This window comes from Cyprinus carpio, chromosome A6 (assembly GCF_018340385.1).
Source record: "Cyprinus carpio isolate SPL01 chromosome A6, ASM1834038v1, whole genome shotgun sequence".
Classification (NCBI taxonomy): Eukaryota; Metazoa; Chordata; class Actinopteri; order Cypriniformes; family Cyprinidae; genus Cyprinus; species Cyprinus carpio.
Genome location: NC_056577.1, coordinates 30,407,303 through 30,431,186, shown reverse-complemented (window position 1 = coordinate 30,431,186; position 23,884 = coordinate 30,407,303). Strand labels below are relative to the sequence as shown.

General features: G+C 33.6%; 1 protein-coding gene across 2 annotated transcripts in view; it reads left to right on the top strand.

Moving 5' to 3' along the window:
• Window positions 1–23,884, top strand: part of cacna2d2a (calcium channel, voltage-dependent, alpha 2/delta subunit 2a) — a 203,841-nt gene that overhangs the window by 134,406 nt on the left and 45,551 nt on the right. For both annotated transcript variants that reach the window (XM_042758977.1, XM_042758975.1), the window contains exons 7-9: window positions 11,171–11,302; window positions 11,394–11,451; window positions 23,326–23,376. In XM_042758977.1, the coding sequence (XP_042614911.1) occupies window positions 11,171–11,302; window positions 11,394–11,451; window positions 23,326–23,376 (241 nt within the window). The remainder of the gene's footprint in view (window positions 1–11,170; window positions 11,303–11,393; window positions 11,452–23,325; window positions 23,377–23,884) is intronic.

The window sequence follows — 23,884 nt, the reverse complement described above, 5'->3', positions numbered from 1 at the left end:
AAATAAAATTTTAAATAATCAAATTTAAAATTAAATAAAATACAACATAAAAAAATAAAAACTGAAAATTAAACTGAAAATATAAACATTATTGTAAACAAATTGTAAACACAAGTATTTCTTCTTTTCTTGAATTATATATTTATATAATAGGAAATTTTGCTACTGTGATTTTTTTTTTTTATTTTTTTTTACTTCGGAAATACACTATTTTAATCAGTAAACATTTGTGAGGTCTTGACTATCCGCTGTAACTGGTGTGACTGTGGACTCATGGGAGTTGTAGTTCAATAAAGGCATGAGCGATAACATCTCACAATACAGCATGGCCTCTCATACCTTATTGCTTACGTAAACCCCACTAATAAATCACAGAGAAACCACAAATGCTGTGTTTTTCTTTGTCACAAACAGGGTTGTGTCCTATCAGAAGCTCTCCACAGCTCCCACTATCCACACACAGGTCGAGTGAGGACTCAGTCAGGCTTTAGCCGGCCCTTTTGTGGAGCGCTGATGTGAGCGGACGTCTGAGGGACAGAACGAGACCAAAGCAGAAACCTTGCGCTAACAGCAGTGCCTCTGACCTGAAATGTTGTGTGTGTGTGTGTGTGTCACTCTTCATGCAGTAAATGGGCTGGCGTGTGTGTGAGTCCAGCTTTAGCGGCTCTGCAAGGCCTCCTTGGCCATTTATTGAGATTGAGAACGTTTCCTTGCCCGCCTGTAATGAACCGTTTTATGATTCATTATCCCACCAGTGAATTCCGCTGCCAAGTCTGCAAACTTTCTAATTAGCATGGGTCAAACAACCACACAGTTTCCGTCTAATTATCGACGCCTATTACTGAAGGGACACTGGAGGAAAGCTATAGTGAGGTGGGTGGTGCGATGCTCAGACGAGGTGTTAGGAGAAAACCAGCAGCACAGCGGAAGAACTCTAGTTCTCAGATGTTGCTCTTTCAGAATCAGGAGTCTTAATGAACATCTCATTTATGTTTAACTTCTTCTCAGATATTTTAATAACACTTTACGTAAAGGTTCCATTAGTTAGTAGTTAACATAATCAATGAAAAATACTTCTAAAAGAATTTATTAGTCTCAGTTAATGTTAATTTCACTATTTAATAATATATTATTAAAATCAGAAGTTGTGTCTTTTAATATAATTTTTATTTTTTTTAATTAATTTATTTTTATTAAATAACATTAACAAAGGTTAATAACTACTAGTATTATTTTATTTATATATATATATATATATATATATATATATATATATATATATATATATATATATATATAATGACTAGTTTTATATTTATTATCAAACTTTAAAAAAGATTAATAGCTACTACTACTACTAATAAAAATTAATACAAATATTGTTAATACTGCTAATAATATATGCTGCAACACATGTATTGCTCGTTGTTAATTAATGTTAGTTAATGCATTAACTAATTGGACCTGAACTAACATGAACTAACAATGAACAGTTTTATTTTCATTAACAAGCATTAACAAAGATAAATAACTCCTACTACTATTAATAAATACTGTTAATATTATTATTAATAATAAATATAGCAACAAATGTATCGCTCATTGTTAGTTAATGTTAGTTAATGCATCAACTAATGTTAACTAACAGGACATGAACTAACCTGAACAATGAAAAGTGTATTTTTATTAACAAGCATTAACAAAGATTAATAGCTACTACTACAAATAAAATTAAATAACATTAATAATCAATACTGGTAATATTATTAACAATAAAAATAATAAATACGTCAACAAATGTTTTGCTCATTGTTAGTTAATGCATTAACTAATGTTAACGAATTGGACCTTATTGTAAAATGTTAATGTTTCTCCTAAAATATTTGGAGAAATAAAAAATAGTTGTACAGTAAGAGTATAGAAGTGTTGATAAAATCTCAGGTCATTTGGCCTTTGAAGAATGTTGTTGAGAGAAAACTCAGAAACTGTAAACTTAACCCAGAGTCTCCATTTGATCTCCTTTTGATATCATTGTTGTCTAGAAGAAAAGAGCTATTACAAAAATCTTTTTTTGTGATTTATTTATTTTTTGTCCTTTTCTAAAGTAAAGATCCAGACTTTTACTGTTATAGTGTTTCACGGCCTACCTGAACTTCCTGAAGTTGGTTTTGTTTAGAGTATATACATGTAAATGGATTGGTCATAGCTTTAAAGTCACTGCATAATATATTCTCTTTTAAAATGCATTTGAACATCAGCCTGAAGACTCTTCTGTCCGTTAGTCCACTATCACAGCGTCAGCTCAACTCCAGCAGATTAGCTCAGCTGACTGAGAAACTGACACATATGCTAATACAGATCAAGTTCATTCCTTATTATTCTGACCAAATGTCTTTGATTTTAATCCCCGCTGTAAGAAACTGTCCCCGTCTCAAGTTGTTTTTCAGGCCTCAGTTGTTGTTGGAGATACTGTAGGAAATGGTGCTTATTAAAGTGAAATTGAAAGACTACAGTATATGTGTGTGTGGATGAAAGGCGAGGAGGAGCAGCTTTCATTTGTCTGAATGAACAGATTAGCACCTCCCATAGATAATGACAACCTTTTTTCACCGTTCCTCTCAGACTTTGGGAAAAACAAACCAGGAACCAGTACCATGAGAGCAGGTTTGGTTTGATTTTAATGATGTTTTTTGTTCCTTTCAGATGCCATCTGTGGGAAAAAAGATAAGACATGCAGGTTGACATACCAAAATTAGACGTTTTTGACAAATGCTTTGACAAATGCTTTTATTCAAAGTGACTTTTGTTGCATTCAAGCTATACATTTTATCAGTTCAGACCCATTACATTTACATTTATGCATTTAGCAGATGCTTTTATCCAAAGTGACTTACAGTGCATTCAGGCTACACATTTTTTTTTTTTTTATCAGTATGTGTGTTCCCTGGGAATTAAACCCACAACCTTTTGCGCTGCTAATGCAATGCTTTACCACTGAGCCACAGGAACATTACCTCGGCATGACTTCTTACTTTATTTTAGACAAAATAAGACCAGGAGCATGTAAATATAAAGGAAAAATAAATTGTAAGCATTTTTAATGTAATACATTTTAATGTATTTTAAAAAGATAATGATCAATTTTAAGTTATTTTATTTTATTTTATTTTATTCAAAATAAGTCCAGGAGCATATTCATATATAAAAGTAAAAATAAATTGTAAGCATAAATGTTATTTTTATTTATTTATTTTTTAACTATTTTGGCAACACTTTATATGCAGTCTGTCTTTCATTATGAATATTAACTGTTATTAATATGAATTCATTTTGAAAGTTAATGTATAAAGTTATTCATGAGAACTAACAACTGATTATACAGTGTACTATAAGGTATTATGAATGCATTATAGTGAATTAAGAATTCCATTATAATGCCTTATATATTCTTGGTTTCACAGGAAGTGTTATAACAACCTCTAATGGTGTGTTACATGCTTACAGTTTCTGTATAGTCTGACCGTGTCATTACCAGGACTGTACTGTAGTATCAGACCAACGTCAATCACAGCATCTGTGTGTGTGCCAACCCAAGATTTCATTTTCTTCCCTCTTTTGGAAGCGAGATATAACCGAACCCCCTTTGAGATGTGACTCTACAATAAGAAGTGGGACTGCTATAAACAGTGGATTTAAGTAGTTTTTTCTTCCCTTCCTCTTCAGCGCCTCCTCGCTCCATGCGCTCGTCCTGCTCAGTGAAGGGGCACTATCGCTCTCCGCCACACTAATTAAAAACCTTAACGCAGCCAACGCCTTCCTTCATTCACCAGCAAATTCACAAATTATATTTCCGCTGTTTATTGGTTACAGTATCATTTTAATTAGATTTTTTTTTTCACTTTCCATTTTTCCGCCAGCAGTTCTGAGATTCTGCCCTCTGTAAGCAGTTGTGTTTTTTTTTTTTTTTTTTGCTGTTGTTCTTGCAGGAGCCTTAAAAAAAAAAACAAATAGCCAGCTATATGTAGAAACCAGCTGCAAACTGAGTTTCAGACTCAGACAGCCCATAACAAACTGGCTGTGTGTTTTCTTTTTAGCTTTTCTGAGCAGAACCCTAACTAAATGCAAAAAAAGCTAAGAAATTGAAAGTTTCGTCCGTTGTCCCTTTTAAGAATTTTTAGTGTAACCTTTTCTCTGTAAAATCTAATCAATTGACCTTACATGTTTAGTGCCAGGGATATTAGGTCAATATTAGCCCCAAATGCATGCACAGACATGGTTTCATTTTAGGTGTTTACATTTTTTTTTTATTTTATTATTATTTTATTTTTTTTTGTTTGCAGATGTGCTGTGAGGTTGATTCAGTCATACACTATGAAAGAAAAAAATTCATAGTAAATAAAAGAAAGATTACTGTAGTGTGCGTTTTACAAGAAAACACTAACACTTTTTAGTGTTTATATTTTTAACCAAAACTATTTAAAAATCATTTTTAATTGAAATAAAGCTGAAATAAAATAGAAATGTTAGATAAAAAATTATATAATTATATAAGTTGTTGCCTTGCCTAGCTGATATTAAGTTTATGTTGAAGTACTAAAATCACTAAAACTAAAATAAAAATACATTAAACTAAAATAAAAGCTTATTCAAAATATTAATACATTAAATGCTACAGTAGTATATAAATAAAACTAAAATAACACTGAAAGTGCATATGGTATTGTCAAACTTGAAGTACTTGAGTACAGAATGCGTGTATATGTTTGATGGGATGATGGCTGGTTGTTGCTGTGGTTTGTAGGTTTGTTGTTGTCTGTATCGCCGTGTGCGCTCCATCACCTGAGGTCAGGGTGTGTGTTATGACATATGATCCACTGCTCTGACAGACCGCTGACACTGATAGTGGATGTGTCTCGCCGTCTGTGGCCTTGATGTGCTCAGGTGTGGATGAAATGTGGATGCTAAGTTAAGCTACAGTTTGAGAGCTGTGAATGTGATTGTGCAATGCGAGAATGCGAGAGTATGTTTGTTCCCTCTCTTAATTGTTAAACAGCAAAATTGGCAGTAAGATTGGGTTGTTTTATTCTAACTGTAACAAACAAACTGAAAAAAAAAAAATGTTTATATGGGTTGGATTGAATGGTAATTTTACGTTTTTGTATGTGTGTGTGTGTGTTTGTTTGTTTGGTTTTCTTCTATAAAGTTGTATATAATGTCTCATAATTTTTATAAATATTAAGAAATTATAGAGCTGGCTGACCATTTTTTAAAACTTCTTCAAACAGTACATAGTTCAGAATTTCTTCCTTTTTTAAATAAATAAATAATAATAATACATTTTATTTATGGACCTTTTTCATGACACTCAATGACACATTACGAGCACAATAAAATAGCATAAAAAGAAATAAAGCATAATAATAATAAAATACACATTTAGCATAAAAATATCTAACATATATAAAACAGATATAAACAATGGAAAAATTTTTTTAACAGAATAAGGTCATCTAAAAAGATTGGTTTTAAATAAATGTTGTAAATTAAGTACTTATTAATATTAATATTATTAATTATTAATTTTTTTTTTTTTTTTTTGCTGTTGTTCTTGCAGGAGCCTTAAAAAAAAAATCAAATAGCCAGCTATATGTAGAAACCAGCTGCAAACTGAGTTTCAGACTCAGACAGCCCATAACAAACTGGCTGTGTGTTTTTCTTTTTAGCTTTTCTGAGCAGAACCCTAACTAAATGCAAAAAAAGCTAAGAAATTGAAAGTTTCGTCCGTTGTCCCTTTTAAGAATTTTTAGTGTAACCTTTTCTCTGTAAAATCTAATCAATTGACCTTACATGTTTAGTGCCAGGGATATTAGGTCAATATTAGCCCCAAATGCATGCACAGACATGGTTTCATTTTAGGTGTTTACATTTTTTTTTTATTTTATTATTATTTTATTTTTTTTGTTTGCAGATGTGCTGTGAGGTTGATTCAGTCATACACTATGAAAGAAAAAAATTCATAGTAAATAAAAGAAAGATTACTGTAGTGTGCTGTAATCTATCTACTGTAGTGTATATATCTGTTTTATATATGTTAGATATTTTTATGCTAAATGTGTATTTTATAAAAATTATGAGACATAAAAAGAAATAAAGCATAATAATAATAAAATACACATTTAGCATAAAAATATCTAACATATATAAAACAGATATAAACAATGGAAAATTTTTTTTAACAGAATAAGGTCATCTAAAAAGATTGGTTTTAAATAAATGTTGTAAATTAAGTACTTATTAATATTATGTATGCTGTAACAGCATTTTTTGAGGATTTTATAATATATATTATTATTTATACATATTCATAATAAAAACAATATTTAAAACAATAGTGTGTGTCTTTTGTTACAAAATGATTTAATTAAAATGCTTTAATTCAATTAGTGTACTTCAAAAGTTTTGGAAATGTGTTCATGTTAAGTTAAATATAGTTTAATAATATTGTTATTATTGTTTAAATGGATGTTTAAATAGATTTAATAAATATATAAAATAAATAGTAAATATATTTTTTATCATAAAATATTATAAAAATAAATTATATATTTGCAAAATACTATATTTTTATTTAAAATATTTCAAGTATTAGTATAGATTATAACTTGACTAGACACACATATTGGCTTTTGAGTTATTTATTTTCAGTGCGTCAGTCAAATCAGTCTTTATGACTGATTCAATCTGACTGAATCAATAATGAAAGTGAACTCTGATCCAGACAGAAATTCAAATCAGAATTATCCATTTTATATATTTATTTATTGAAATGGTTTGTAACAGTTATTCAAAAATGAATAACAAGAATATGACCTCTTTATGTGCACATTTTTATAACCACGGATATGTATATGATGAAAAACGTCTATATTAACATCCTCCATCATTCAGCTGCCGTGCTGAACAGCTCTCATCCAGCACACAGAGTCCCGTAGAGCAGCTTTACTGAGTAATAAGCATGACGGGATACGGTATGAAGGATTTCTGGCTCTCAGCACACCCCATAAATCGGCCTCGTAACCTGGGCTGCTCCTCGTGTGGTGCTTTGCTCCATAACAGACCGAGCGTTCAGCACAATCGCTGCTCTTAAAAGTGTCTGAGGGATTGTGCGTGATGGATTCGGACACACACACACACACACACTCACACATCCATTCTGAAGGATGGTCCCCATGTAGCTCCACCACACACAAATTCTCCCTCGGAGGATATTTTTGTTTATCAATTGTCCGGTGCACGTCGTGTCCTCAGCAAATAAATCAACCAGGGCCTTTGTTTTGCGTCTGTTTCCTTATCTACCCAGCCCTCGTAATTCTGCTTAGACGACCTGCCACAGCCCTGTGTGTGTGTGTGTGTGTGTGTGTGTGTGTGTGTGTGTGTGTGTGAGAGAGAGAGAGAGAGAGAGAGAGAGTTTGTCTCAGCTGCTGTCCACTCCGGTGTGGTTGAATCTGCATATACCACCCTGTGTGTGTCTATAAGGCTATAATCAGTGTGTATCCTTGTATCCTTGACTCAAAGACACACTTATACACACACTTATACATCAGACACTGATATGGAAGAGTATAAAAACATTATAGTATAAAAAACTTTATAGCAGAGCTGCTGTAGATTTAAAATTTTGTGCACTTAAACCTGATGTTACTAACGTTTAGTTCTCATACAAAAGATTGGTATTTCAAATAAATGCTGTTCTTTTGAACTTTCTATTTATGAAAGAATCCTGAAAATTCAAATGTATCACTGTTTCCCAAAAATATGAAGCAGCACAACTGTTTTCAACATTGATAATAATCAGAAATGTTTCTTGGGCAGCAAATCAGCATATCAGAACGATTTCTGAAGGATCATGTGACACTGAAGACTGGAGTAATGATGCTGAAAATTCAGCTGTGCATCACAGAAATAAATACCATTTTACCATACATTCAAATAGAAAACCGTTATTTTAAATTGTAATATTATTTTAAAATATTATTGTTTTTAACACATTTTTGATCAAATAAAAGCTGCTTTGGTGAGCATAAAAGTCTTTCAAAAACATGCCCACCCAAACACACACACACACACACACACATATATATATATAAAATTATTTTGTGATGGCTGACTTACTGTACATTTATCACTTACTTTTGGCAGTTTGAGAGGAAATAATGATGTAATGTGAACTGCATTGCATCGTGGGATGCAGTCTCATGTGCTCTGGTTGCATGCACATTTTGTCAAATGTAGTACATCATCCAGTTATTGTATGCATACAGAAAAGTGACAAACTGGGAACTGACTGCATACTGCAGAAAAAAAGATAGATAGAAAGATAGACAGGCAGACAGACTGCTGTAAGGAAGCAGAAAGTGAATGAGAGAAGAGAAGAGGAAGAGATGGACGGAGGAGGGCATTTTATGGCAGTGTCAGGTCAGTGTTTGCGCTGCGTGTCATGTAGGTGGGTAGCTGTGGATCAGACGCTGGTGACGGAGAGACCACAAAAGATGGAGAGACATTAGTGACACACTGAGCATAACAAACACAGACAGAGGAGGACAACAGAGAGCTGAGTGGAGAAGACAGCCGTGTGAGGAACCGCAGCACAGGTAGAGACAGACAGATGAAAAGAGTGAGACACCTTGCAAAAGTTTTACTTGCTCTCTGAGACAAACAGCATGGGACAAAAGTGGAGTACACGCTTGCAGAGAGCTGCATTTTATGCCTTGCTGATCTAACATTATGATGGATTTATTAACTTCATGACCAAGCACAAAGACCTCTGAAATCAAAATGGTGTTTTTGTGGCTTTTAGATTAGTTCTGCTAGATTTAAGGTCATCAAAAACCTAGTGTACATAATAAAGAATTTTTTTTTTTTTTTAGAAATTAATCCTTTTATTCAGCCAGGATGGATTAAATTGATTCAAAAGTGACATTAAAGACATTTAAATATTTAAAATAAATGCTATTCTTTTGAACTTTTTGTTTATCAATAAATCCTGGGGGAAAATGTATCACAACTGTTTTCAACATTGATAATCATAAGAAATTTTTACTGAGCGGCAAATCAGCATATCAGAATGATTTCTGAAGGATCATGTGACAGAAGACTGGAGTAATGATGCTGGAAATCCAGCTTTGATCACAGGAATAAATTATATTTTATGATATATTCTAACAGAAAACAGCTATTTAAAATTATAAAAACATTATTTCACAATATTATAGTTTTTACTGTATTTTGATTAAATACTGTAAATGCAGCCTTGGTGTGCAGAAGAGACTTCATTTATATATATATATATATATATATATATATCATATATATATATATATATATATATATATATATATATATATATATATATATATATAGCTTACCCCACACTTTTGAACGGTAGTGTAAATTTTAAAATATACTGTTTTTCTCTTCTAAGACCAAAGAATGGACCAAAAATGATATGTTTTGACTGGAGTATATACAAACTGTGTCCAATAATATGCTCTCTAGCCACCTATAAAATGTAGCATCTAACAAGTCAGGTTTTGTCATTGTGTCATTGGTTGTTCTTTTTGATGAACTTCTTGATGTTATATTGCATCTTTAGTTCTTTAAAGCACCAGTACAGAACCGGAGAATAAAAAGATCTTCTTGAGCTTCTCCTTTCCTGGTGTGTGTGTGTAGAACAGAAGTGGGTGGTTTCTTCCACCATACAGTGATAACCTTGTTCAAGGTCAGGCGTGATGTCTGAACGCTCTCCTCGGACACCGCAGGGATAGATGGTGTCTGACCGTTCGCAACAGTCACAAGTGCTTCTCTGAATATTTCCATATTAATGGAGCTCTTATGCGTGTGTCTCTGTTATCAGAAATATCTGCCTCTCGTTTTTTGGTTTGATATTGTTTGTGGATGTGTGACCCTGGACCACAAAACCAGTCTTAAGGGTAAATTTCTCGAAATTTAGATGTAAACATCATCTGAAAGCTGAATAAATAATCTTTCCATTGATGTATGGTTTGTTAGGAGGACAATATTTGGCTGAGATACAACTATTTGAAAATCTGGAATCTGAGGGTGCAAAAAAAATCTAAATATTGAGAAAATCACCTTTAAAGTTGTCCAAATGAAGTTTCTTAGCTATGCATATTACTAATCTAAAATTACGTTTTGGTACATTTACGGTAGGAAACTTACAAAATATCTTCATGGAACATGATCTTTACTTAATATCCTAATGATTTTTGGCATAAAAGAAAAATCGATAATTTTGACCCATACAACGTTTTTTTGGCTATTGATAAAAATATACCCAAGTCTTAAGACTGACTTAAGACTGCTTTTGTGCTCCAGGGTCACATATGAGGATTTGTTTGTCAGCAGTTTAAAAGACCACGTTCCCCTCTACTTAGCATTTTCTTCAACCTCTTCAAACCTCTGTGGATTGTCTTATATCACTTTTAACATCTGTAATGATGAATTTTATTTGTAAAAAGCACATATATTATGACAAAGCACAGAATGTAAAGAAATTACGAGAAAAGTTGTAAAATTGCAAAATAAGCATTACAACAAAAAATAAAAATAAAAAAATAAAAAACACTACAATTCAGTAATGTCATAAAATATTATTACAATTTAAAATAACTGTTTTCTATTTGAATATACTGTGATCAAAGCTGAATTTTCAGCATCATTACTCCAGTCTTCAGTGTCACATGATCCTTCAGAAATTATTCTAATATGATGATCTGCTGCTCAAGAAACATTTCTGATTATTATCAATGTTGAAAACATTTAATACTGTAATAAATAGTTTAAACTGATTAATATTTTATGGAAAACATGCTTTCAGGATTCAGGATATATTTGAAATAAACATTATAATTGCCTTTAATGTGCCTTTTGATTAAATCAATGCATCTTTGTTGAATAAAAGTTCTTAAAATCATACCGACCCCATTTTGAATATTAGTGTATATAATAACTAAAAAAAAAAAAGTATATGCATCAAAAGCAAAATTTAAATCAAATGGGAATGCTTGAAGCTTGTCCAGTTTAAAATAGTGAAAGGTTTGTCCACAGACTGTAATGTTTGGTAATGGTGTGATTTTGGTGTCTCCTGCAGCTCCCACGATCCTCAACGAGCTGAACTGGACTCAGTCTCTGGAGAGGGTCTTCATTGAAAACAGTCGTGAGGATCCTTCGCTGCGCTGGCAGGTGTTCGGCAGCGCCACTGGAGTCACCAGATACTATCCCGGTAAAGCTCTTCTGTAGGGAACTCTTCTGTAAACCACAGTACATCCATTTCTGCCGGCAAACCCTGAGTGTGTTGTGTTTTCTCTCTCTAGCTACAAAGTGGAGAGCACCCAACAAGATTGATCTGTATGATGTGAGGAGACGCCCGTGGTGAGTACCGTCAGCCGGTGGAGGAAAGACTCCATTCAGTCTGGCTTTGATCTTCTTGTTTTCACCAGCTCCCGGCAGCCTCTGCTGCAAAGAGCAAGCAATTGTGTGAAGTTCAAATTAAATCAGACTGCCGCAGTTTATAGTGCCACCTAGACCGGGGGTCAGGATGTGTCAGTGGCGTCCAGCGGGGTCAGTCTGTCCCCATGTGCTTGCTTCAGATCTATAGGGAAGACTTTACATTGTGATTTCCTGCGTCGTTGCGTTCCTGCACCAGTAGGTGGATGCGCAAGGGGCACTATAGCAAGCTTTAGCATAATCTGTCTTCTACAGCCAGTTTTCTCTTTCAAGTCAACTGTCATGGCAGAGCAGAAGGTTTTTTTTTTTTATGTGTGGGTACAAGCCTGGCTCAGATGCAGCCTCCAAAATAAGAATAAAACCTAGCTGTGAAGAGGAAATCAATGAAAAATTGGCAGAATTAATTTTTTTAGCAGAATTCATTCATTCATTCATTCATTTGTTCATTCATTCATTAATTTATTCAGCTGAAGTTATTTTTTATTTAGCAGAATTTATTTATTTAAAAATGTATTTATTTAGCTGAATTTAAATATAAGATATTTAAAATATCAAGTATTAAATATTAATATTAACATATTATTTGTTATTTTAATTAATTATTTTTATGTAATTATTTTTTATTTAGCAGAGGTTATTTATAGCACTTTATGCATTTATTTGAAGACATTTGGATGAAGACATTTTATGTTATTAATACATTTTATTTATTTATTTACGTATGCATTCTTTTAGCTGAACTTATTTTATTTAATAAATTTTTTTAGCATCAGTTATTTACATATATGGTTGAAATTATTTTATTTTTTATTTGATTTGATTTGATTTATTTATACATCTAAGTTTAGCCTAAATTGTATTATTTTCATTTAGATGACGTTAAAATATGTATTTATTATTATGCATTTTTAAGCTGAAGTCATTTTATTTATGAATCAGTTTTATTCTGCAAAAGTTATTTATTTATTTACTTGTGTATTTATTTAGCTGAAGTTATTGTGTTTATTTAATTATTTTTAATTTAGCATAAGTTGTTTATTTAGCTGAAGTTGTTTGAGTTCATTTTGTTCAGACATTATTTATTTATTTATTTTGCTGACAGTATTCATGCCTTCTTTCATGCATATTTATGATGATAGGCAAAATTTTTCTATGCACTCTAAAGTATTTGACTTTCTCATTAACAGTAAAATACATATTTTAGTGTGTGATGTAAGTAAGTGAACATAGCAGCAGTGCATTAGCCTGGGCCAAAGTGCTTAGCAGGTAGTGCATGTAGTGGATGCTTTCATCCAGAGCGACTCACAGTACACCTGTCACAGGAACAATCCCCTCAGGTTTAGCCCAGGGTTAGGCGTCATGATCGAAGGCATAACTTTAGCCGCTATGCCACATCACCCCTACAGAAAGACGATTGCCCACAGAAATACATCTCTGTCTACTTAATGAAGAAAGAAAATGCTATTTAGGTGGAAAAGCAAGGTGTTTAAATGGAAAACAACTTGTTATCAGGTGCTGGCGTGTTAGCCGGCTGGATGAGCGTGCCGATGTGTTTCCCAGAGTATGGGAGTTTTAGCGAGCTACTAATGAGCCTCTTCTTTGACAGAGTAATTAAGTTCACACTCAGGGAAAGTGTCTCTGGTGCAAAAAAAAAAAAAAAACAATCCCAATATACCTGTAAGAAGCTTTTAACCTAAAGACAAACAACACGAGCAGGCAGCTAGTTAGCTTGTTTGGCTGACAAAGCGCTAATGTTGCTGATGAGCCGGTGCAAGCTCTACATTGTTTTTGTTGTGATGCAACACGCTCTGCAGACATAATGAGTTGATTTTAATGCTTTTGTGAGTGTGTAGGCTAGCAGTGCTGTACAGAAGCACAACAGCTCTATAAGCGCAGGGATGATGAATTGGTTTGGAGCGTGCTATCAGCAGGTGCTGATCCACATGCTGTTTCTGTTTTCATTCGTCTACAGTATGTGCAGTGTGAGGTATGACCAAACTCGTCCTCAGATGTGGGAGCCATCCATTTGTCTTGAACTCTCTTAATGAGTAATTAATTTCATGATTATGGTGCATATCACAGTATAAGCATCAAAAATGTTTGTATATGATGTATCCATGTAATCTGATATTCCAGAATATGAAATATCTTTTTATACAAATTTACAGTTCACATTTACAAATGAAAGATATTTTATTCGATTATTTTCTCCTTTTGTTCAAACTTAATGGACTCAAATAAAAATATCATATGATGCATAAAAAAGAAATCGTGTGTCAAGCATCAGTGCAAAAACAGCTTCATATTTTGTGACACTTAAAACAAAAACAAAACAATCAGTACAGTAAAACTGACAGACTGTCAGTTATAATGGGATGAGACACATTTTGAATCTGTAATATATAATTTTATAAAAAATTATGTATATTTATTATTATATTTATATTAAATTATAATTATATTCATTTAATCTTATTACTGCTGTTGCACATTCCATTATAGCATGTGTTTTACATGTTTTTTTTTATTCTTAAATAGTTTTTCTAAACCTATATTTTTAACCATAACATAACATGAAATAAATATTGTTTTAATAAGTTTTATTATTTATTGAACAGTGGAGTCTTTTTATAATATTGCTGTTGCATCTCTATTATATTTTATTGTTATTTTTTGTTCAGATTTTTTTCATCTACTCATATTTTTTTTAAATATGATATGATTTATAAATTATAACACTTACTATATATATATATATATATATAATTATATATATATATATATATATATATATATACACACACACAGTATATATACATTCTTAAGTTCTATCGGCTCTAGGGTGATTAGTCACGTGGCATTTAGTGCTCAGGTGATTCACTCATAGAACAAATTAGGCCAGGTGAGCAGAGCTGGCAGAGGAAAATTACGCTGATGAGTGTGAATGCTGAATGGCTCTTTATAGGTATTACAGCGGTCTACTTCTGACACATTTGTACCAGCAGCACTAGCATCTAAGCATGCATCACACTAGCCTTCTGCCTGCTGCTCTTTAACCCCCTGCACACGTCGCCAGAGCTGTTTTTGAGACTGTTGCTTGGCAACCTGCACTCGACTCTGCTGATTGGCAGGGCCGTGGCAGCAGGGGAAGTCGGGATGTGTCAGGCCAGGTTTGCATGATTATGGTCAACACACTGTCATTGTGTATTACACTCTTTGCACGGCTTGACCACTCAGATAACAGCCTGCTGCTTAGCTCAGCTAATGTCCCAAAGACACTAGAGCAGGAGTTTGGAAAAAACTTGGAGGAAACTTTTAAATACTGAGCTATTTTAAAACAGATAGTTGGTACTGGATGCTGCATTAGTTAATATAGCGTTGCAGCCATGCTAAACACAATATAGCTTTAATGTACTGTGTTTTCACTGTGAAGCATCTAACAGCTATTAGTAACTATTAACCACAAGTTTGCATTTCAAGGACTTTGTCTTGAAGCAGAAAGATGATACTTTGATAAAAAAAAAAACTTTGTTTATAATTATAAATGGTGTTATTTATGAGATCTTACAAATTGATTTTAACACACACACACACACACACACACACACACACACACACACACACACACACACACACACACACACAAACACATATATATTGCATTTTTTAAACAATATTTTTAAACCTAGTATTTAAGTAGTAAGTATATTTTATATAGCTATTTGAACTGTTAAAAAATGTAAACTGGTGAAAAATATGTTTAATATATTTACTGTTTAAAAACAGGTATTCAAACAGTACTTAATTTGGCATATTAATGCATATTTAATTGATTCTTTCTATTTTTTTACCTATAAAGATATTTTAAAACATATTTTAGCATTTTAAAACATTACTTTTATAATGTTTAAGAGAATATTTAATATATTTATGAAGTGTAAACAGATGAATATAATATATAAAACATAAAACATCAAAATAATGAAGAATTAATTAATAATTATTTCTCAATATTCATAGAGATCACTGACTTTTAATTGTAGACAAAAGAAACATTGTTTAGATTGTTTCTAAAGTTCGAGGTCACGTATGAGGTTATTGCCTTTTTTTAAAGGAATAGTTCACTCAAGAATGAAAATTCTGTCATTTTCTCACCCTCAAGTTGTTCAGAAGATGATATTTTGATGAATGTTGGTAACCAAACAGTTTCTTGTCCCCATTCACTTCCGTAGTATTTTTTTTTTCCATACTATGGAAGTCAGTGGCTACGAGCAACTGTTTAGTTAGCAAAATCCTTCAAAATATCTTTTGTGTTCGACAAAAGAAAGACATTCATACCAGTTTTGAGCAACATGAGGGTGAGTAAATTATAAGAGATTTTAATTTTGGGGTGAACTATCCCTTCAAGGAGAACAGTAAGGGCACTTAAGGAAAGTCTCCATTTGTTCTTCATTTAATCTCATTGGTGTCTGTGAGAAACAGTTGAGCTTTTGAAGAAATCTTTGGTGGAGATGATCAGCACTCTGACACTCTCTACATCAACTCTGACTCTGGCTGGAAAATGAATGGCCCAGTCGACATGCTTAATTGTCTCCAATTGCTCCGACATAAATTATTAACACACCTCTATTACAACCTATGTCTACACACGTTAGAGAAGGACGGAGGGAGAGTGATGGAGAGGGGGGAGATTTAGAGGAGAGAGCGTGAGTGATGGCTGAAGGTGCGAGGATTGATTGGAAGAGTTTGAAAGAGAAACAGAGAGAGGTGTATGTTTTGTTATCAGAGCGTTACAGAGAAGCCATTACCATGCAGGTTCAACCCAGCGTAGCAGATATTCAGCACAGCCAAAGCACATATTGATTTCTGAGAAAAGTCAATCTGGCTCCTAAGTAAATATTATGGCAGCTGCTCAAAACGCCAGGAAGAGCCGACAAAACTAGATGGATGCCTGTCAGCCCTGTTTCTGCTCTCCGGTCAGATTAAACACTGACGGTGAAACTGTCAGTCTGTTTCAGTGCAAATGCACTTTGAGAAACTGATTTGCATTAATATTTGTGGTCGAGTGATAAAATCCAGATAGTGAACGAGGGATCTGATGCATAATTCAATCCCATATATATTTTAAAGTACCATAGAATTACCATCTGATACCAGTATCATACCATAGTTCTGCCACAGTCCATTTTTTATAAAGGAACACTTACAAAAAAGTGAAAAGGTAGTACCGTGGTATTCCTGGACGTACCATGGTAAGTGAATTTTTAATTACAATGGTATATTTCAAAGTAGTAATTGCAGCAAAAGCACTGTTTTTACCATGTCAGTACCATGGTATTTTTCAAAATAAGATTTGAAGAGGTTCTGTTTTGAATTCATGAAACGTTTTATGTTTCCCCACTAGTTTAATCTCTCTAAAAGCCTAAAAGGACAAACTGACTGGTCATCCATCCATACAGATCTGCTGATCTCGGCATCAATTTATTGAATAATCAAGCAAATAAAAAGGATTAAATAAACACATGACAACATCTCTTTAACACAGTTCACCTGCTTCACAGGCCTCAGTGTTTTAATCTTAATTCAATCTGTTGAAGAACACATCCAGAGGAGAGCCGAGAGAGCAGCGGCCCATAAAATAAAAATCCCATCAGCGCACACACACACACACACACACAATTCCTTTAACACACACTCATGTGCTCCAGACACACGCCTGTACACATGCATTTAAAGGGAAGTGAAGTCAGTACACTTCAATAAACCCCATCACGAGCTGCATCGCACCTGCAGATTGTGACAGTGGGAACCCGGCAGCTGCACACGTGTGTAAGTCAACCATATCATTTCAGCCCCGATGAGCACCTATAATTGACTAATTTTTAATGTGAGAGCGTGAGAGCCAGGGATAGGAGAGCGAGACAGGGAGAGACAGACAGGCAGGGTCAGAGAGCATAAACACGCTCTCTCTCAAGGTAATGCATTGATTTTTACCCACGCTGCACCGTGATAAAAGTACCTCATGAATTCCAATGTCTTTCTCCTATTGAGGGAATGCAACACAATCAAAGCGGCACGAGGCACATTACAATGTCAATCCATGCTTTTACTTTTCAAGCACCTTCCCTGAAAATGTGTTTTCTGTCAGCACTTGGAAATGGGACGTTTTTGTGATGAGGTTTTTCAGCTCCTCCAGCTCTCGCTAAAGAGGCCGTGCTTTCATACAGACGGCGAGATTGTCTCTCCTATAGCTGCGTTTTGCTGGGTTAACCTGTTTACTGTGCATGATGATGCTGAAGTCTACAGTATTATAGTGAATGCTTGTCATTTTCTGGGTTTCTTCTGCTACTTTATTTTGAAATCACGTGTCATGTGCATACAGTGGCATCTTTTCCATTCTGAAATTAGCACTTGTCAAATGCAAGTCAAATTTTGGCTTTAACTTTGAGGAAATGTTTTTTAAATTGGGCTATGTATGGAATATCATACTGTTCCTGCAATATATGGTTCATAGTATGCAAATTTCCTAATACTTAGAAAAATGTGCAATATATTATTGAACATTTTGCTGGATTTGGTTGTTTCTCACAATGCATTGCATTTACCTTGACCATTATTTTCCATCTCTCTCTTTTTTTCTTTTTCAACGTTATTTGACCAGATATTTGTTAAATAAATTTGAAATAGCAAAATAACAAATTAATAAATTATTCCACAAATTATAACTGGATTTCACTTGCTATATTAATTCATCCAATTAAATTAAATACTGTTGAAAGTATGCAAATTGTCCTATTACTTGTAAAAATGTTCTATATATAATACAAAATTTGAATGGGTTTGCTTTTGCTTTGCAGACTGGTGAAAGTTTAAATATTTTAAAAGATAATGCATTTCACAGAAAGGCTGGTTAATGTATTACATTCGGCTGGAAAGAAAGGAAAAGCAGCTAAATAATGTAAGAGAACAACAAAATGTATTTATATACTCCTGTAGCTGAACTGTGTGGGAGTAACAATGCCAGCATTATGGATTCAGTTCCCAAAGACTGGATCTATTGATAATATAATAAATAGATAAAATGTATACCTTGACAATCATAAAAACACTCTCAATTTTTAAATAAAGATTGAACAATATATGTCATTGTTTTAGTTTAATTTTTATTTTATATAATATGCTCTTATTTAGTTTATACATTTATATTTAATGTATTTATTTAAATAAAATATAAATATGAGCACCTATTTAGTATATTTTTTTAAATCTCTCTCGTTTTTTCTGCTTTTCACTTTTGATCTAGTTTATACTTTAAACATGGCATTGTGCTCTACAAATAATGTTGGCTCTTAAGGGAAATTGTTTGTGATGTTCTTCATTTGTGCATTGCTTTGAATAAAAGCATCTTCTGAATATATAAATGTAAATATCAAATCACTTGCCATTTGCAAGTTTATTGTCAAAATAACTTCTTACCAGTCAAAATTTGGACACACTTGAATTTTTCATTATTTTTTTCAATTTAAAATCTGAAGCCACTAGTTTAAAGGTTTTGTACATTTGTAAATTGAATTTTATTTTGCATGAATATGAATTGTATTTTTTAGTGAAGGAAAAGCATCATCATACATGTTCCGTCCTGTTTAAAAGCATCACATGATGCACCTCATGTAGCAGAGCTGGAATCTAGAGAAAAAAGTCAAATATAAGAGAGTTTGGTCACTAATCACTTCAGTGTGTTTTTTCATAGCTGGGATGGCTTCCTTATTTATATTTCCTATAATTTTCGAGTAATGAAGATTGAGTAGGTGTGTCCAAAGGTTTGGTGGTGCCGCAGCAGATGCTCTGGATGACCGTTCTGCGGATAGTCCTTCTTGAGTGTGTGTGTTTAGTGGGGGACCTGGTTTGTGATGGCCCATCTGCATGTCACCTGGCCGGGGCGCTGGGGAGTGTGGGTAATGACTGGGAAGGAATGGCATCGCTGGGCTTCGGTGGAGGGGTAATTACGGAGTGCAATCCATGCAGAAACTGCACATCTGGATCCATCAGGCTGATCCAAGGATGGTACAGTGAGCTGAGCACAGATCAGGAACGTCAGTGTCACAAAGTTGAGATCAATATAGACTGGAGTGTGAAAAATACTATTGCCAAAAGAAACTATAGAGTGATGATGAGTGATGATGAATGACACGCTCAGATCTGTTGCCCACCTTTAATGGACTCTTAGATATGTTAGCATTAATAAAATAAATAAAATGAAATAAAATAAAATAAAGAATTAATCATACCTTTTACTGTCCGACCAAAGAGATTGTCATGGTTGGAGTCAATATTATTAATATTTAATATTAAATATTATTAATAAATGTAATATAAAAAAATAAAAAATATAAAATTATATTTAGATAAAACATATTTTAATATATATACATGTAATTTATATTTTTAACATTGTTTACACGTTTTTGTGTGTTTTTTATATATATATATATATATATATATATATATATATATATATATATATATATATATATATATAGTAAAAAAATAGATTCAATAAAACATGCATAATATAAACACAGTTTACTAAAAATTTAAACATTAATAAAAGTATCTAGCCTCCATCTTTCTGTGTATGTTTTTCATAGCGAACATTTACACTTAACTTGAACAGGCCTTTATATTTTAGAGTACACACATTAAAATCCTAAGCAAACTCATTTCCTTCATTTAGTTCATTGATTTTTCGTCATATGGTATTTATGAGGCATGTGCGCCTTTTAGGCTAGGAAAATTTCATTAAGTTTTTTATTGGAGTTCTATCGTTGCCCCTAATGCGCTCCTCTCAACCTCCAATTATGCCTCCTGTGTTTACTGAAACTGTATTCATGGAAATGTGTTTGTTTGATCAGAAAAACAGGGCGACATTATTAGAAGTGAGAACATGAGCAAACACGGCACAAACTGAATCCAGTGCGCTGTGGATTGATTGCATAAAAGCAAACAGAACTTGGATGAATTTTAAATACGGAGAAATATAGTGTACCTCTATGTTTCTCGCAGAAATTAATTTAGCAGTGTCTGATGTCATACTGTGTACTTTGCTGTTTGAGAGCATTGAAGTTAGCATGCTAATTTGAAACTGTAGCTTGCCAAGCTATAAGATACGCAAACTGTAATTCAATTAAACTACACTCTCATATCGTTCCAAACCTGTGTGACGTCTTACCATGAAGCACAAAAGGACAGACCGGTCTAGGTTGGATATTCATTTGTAATAAGGACTGCAGCTGTAAGCTTCAAAAATATGGAAAATCACCATAAATGAGTCGTTATAGTAGAATATGCCATTATGCCATATACTTGTATAGACAGACAGACAGACAGACAGACAGACAGACAGACAGACAGACAGACAGATAGATAGATAGATAGATAGATAGATAGATAAAGGTATAGCTGACCCCCCAAAAATTTAATATTTTAGTACTGGGGTCCAAATAACATTCATTATATGGACGAAAAACACCTTTTTCATAAAATCTTCTCCACCTATTCTTCTTCTAGAAGTATGGGTTTGAAACGACATGAGGGCAACCAAATGATGACTAAATTTTTATTTTTGGGTGAACTATCCCTTTAAACCTTAAACTTTTTATCCCACTACACAGACGAGTTACTATAGTCGTCACTACTTTAAGATAGTAAAATGATTTCAATAGACAATTTGTGTAACATAAATGCAATAGAGGTTCAAATACTTCCTCTCTTAGGTTTTCACATTCATACTGGTGTGCCAGAAGCATAAAAGTTGTCTCATTTTCTCACTCACATTATACTCATTCAAATGAAATACTTTTGTAATTAAACCGATAAAGGTAGTACCACTGTGCTTCAAAAAAAAAAAAAAAAACTATTTTTATAGCCAGCGCTCATGGAGAAGGTCTGACCTTTCAGGTAGCATCTTCAATTATCAAGAGCTAATTTAATTTCACCCACTTCAAACGCCAAAAGCTTTGTACTCATGTCTGAGCATTGTTATTGAAGCTACAGTCTTTCAGCTGTGTTTGTCCTGTCAGCCAACTCTAATAGTCCTCCTTTCACATCTAGCACTCTGGAGTGGCATTAAGACCGGATTGGCCCCTAAAATGAGGGTCAGAGTTCAGCGTACAGGTTTGCAGTGGAGTGCACTAGTTAGAGTTGTGTGTTGTTTTGAGGCTCGTTGAGGGCTTTTCCATTTTTCCAGAGCTTAGCCATGCTTCAAAAACCTTCCTCAACGAGCCGCGGGCACCTGGCACCACTTCTCACGTCGCCTCTTCAGTCTGATTACCGCGACAGAAGAGACCCTAGACGATCGGTCTGCTCCTGCTAGCACAAAGCGCTAACTACCTGTCTGCACTACAGCCAATCACCTCACCATGCAAATGCCGAAGCGGTTTTCCAGGTCTTTATAAGACAACAGCTTTACGACGTCCATCAGTCTCTCGCTCTGATTGTCAGGTGTAATGCGTTTTTAATTGCACGGGGAAAAGTGAAAACGGCTTCACTAGTGTTTTCTGTATGTCAGCCTCTATCAGCGGTGGACAGATGCTGCGTTTGGTCATTTATTTATTTATTTTGTTGTAGGTGACACAAAAGTGCCATGCATCGCTCATTGTCTTTCTGCACTCAGATTGAGCACCTTGCTAAAAATGGCTAAAGACAAAGCGTTCTCCTCGCCGCACGATCTGCTAGTGCTTTCACAAAGACAGAGAGAGACGGGCGGACTGCATAATGTGTTTGTCAGATGAGTCAGCCTAAGAATAAACGGCTGACGTTTTACCTGATGCTGTACTTCTCGGACTTCGAGGTTAGCTTAGCACAAACACAAGACAAGTCAAAGCTTGATTGGGGATAGTTAGCTTGAAAATAGGACTTGTGTTAGACTTTTGTGAACCATTTCTATTAAACATGTGCTTGAGTGTATGTGAAATGACTTGATTTATGAAATAATAGTCCATTTTTTGAGTATGTAGACACAATATAAAAGAAAATCCACAAAAAGTTTGCATGTATGTTTTTTGTTGAGTGTCAAATTTGATCAGGCTTTTATGTCTCATATAGTTTGATATTGGAGAATATGAAGCTCAACCTCAAGGGGAAAAAAAACCCACAAATAGTTCAAATATGCAATTTGGTACAGATCCTATTATTTATAAGTCCAGAAAGTAAGCTAAAATTCTGATTCTAATGTAAATCAATGAGATCTTTATAACAGTATAGCAGATACTTGCATTAAACGCATTTAAATTTCAGTTTTCACTGTATATTGTGTGTATATATATATATATATATATATATATATATATATATATATATATATATACTGTATGTCTATGATTATAGTAAGATGATATTTAAATGCTTAGTTTTATTATCAATGCTCTGTCGTTTCAAAACACATAATGCAATATAGTGATGAATGAAAGATGGACAAATAAACGTTCCTCAAAAGCCTGATGATCAAAGTTTATACTCACATTTGAACATGATTTTTTAAAATGACAGATAAAAGTTGCTTCAGTCTAGTAAGTGTTTATCTTGAAATATTACTAAAAATAGAAAAGTTATTCTTGTGTTTAAAAGCAACTAGCTACTTGAGTCTGGTAAAACCATCGGTAAGACTTAATATTGTACCTTTAATCATGGTAAAATCACTGTAACTCACAGCCTCTATGGCTTATTGTTTTATTTTAGCCATTTAAATCAATTAGCTCTTTAATATCAGCACTGACTAGTTTTGTTTTGTACTTTTACTAGGTACATTCAGGGAGCTTCTTCCCCAAAGGACATGGTCATCATCGTGGATGTGTAAGTATCCTCTTGACCACACATACACACTCTCCATCTGTCTCTCTGTGTGTCTCATATGCACTGCATTCACACACACTGTCGTCTGTGTTGATAAATGTTGTTTATGATGCCATAACACCAGTGTGGTGCTCTACTGCCACCTGTCGGCAGAGAATAACATTATTCCATCTTATTAACCTCATGCCTCAACATCAAAATGCTACTGACTTAGAGGTTATATGCACTGAAAAATGACTTTTGCTGATATCTGGGCTGCTGGTGGAGAATTTAAAGCATCCTGCGACTCTGATCTTATCTGACCTCTAAAATGCATAATCTAAAAAACGCTTTTGCATCATACATAAACAGATGTGTTTACAGATGCAGCTATTGAAAGGTATGCATAGCATTCTTTTGAGTTCATAGCATTGTAATTTTAGCTATAATGAAATGCATTATCGAAATAATTATTTAGTTTTTAAATGCCACGTTTAGTGAATCATCCTTCCTTTGAAATGTTTTAGTT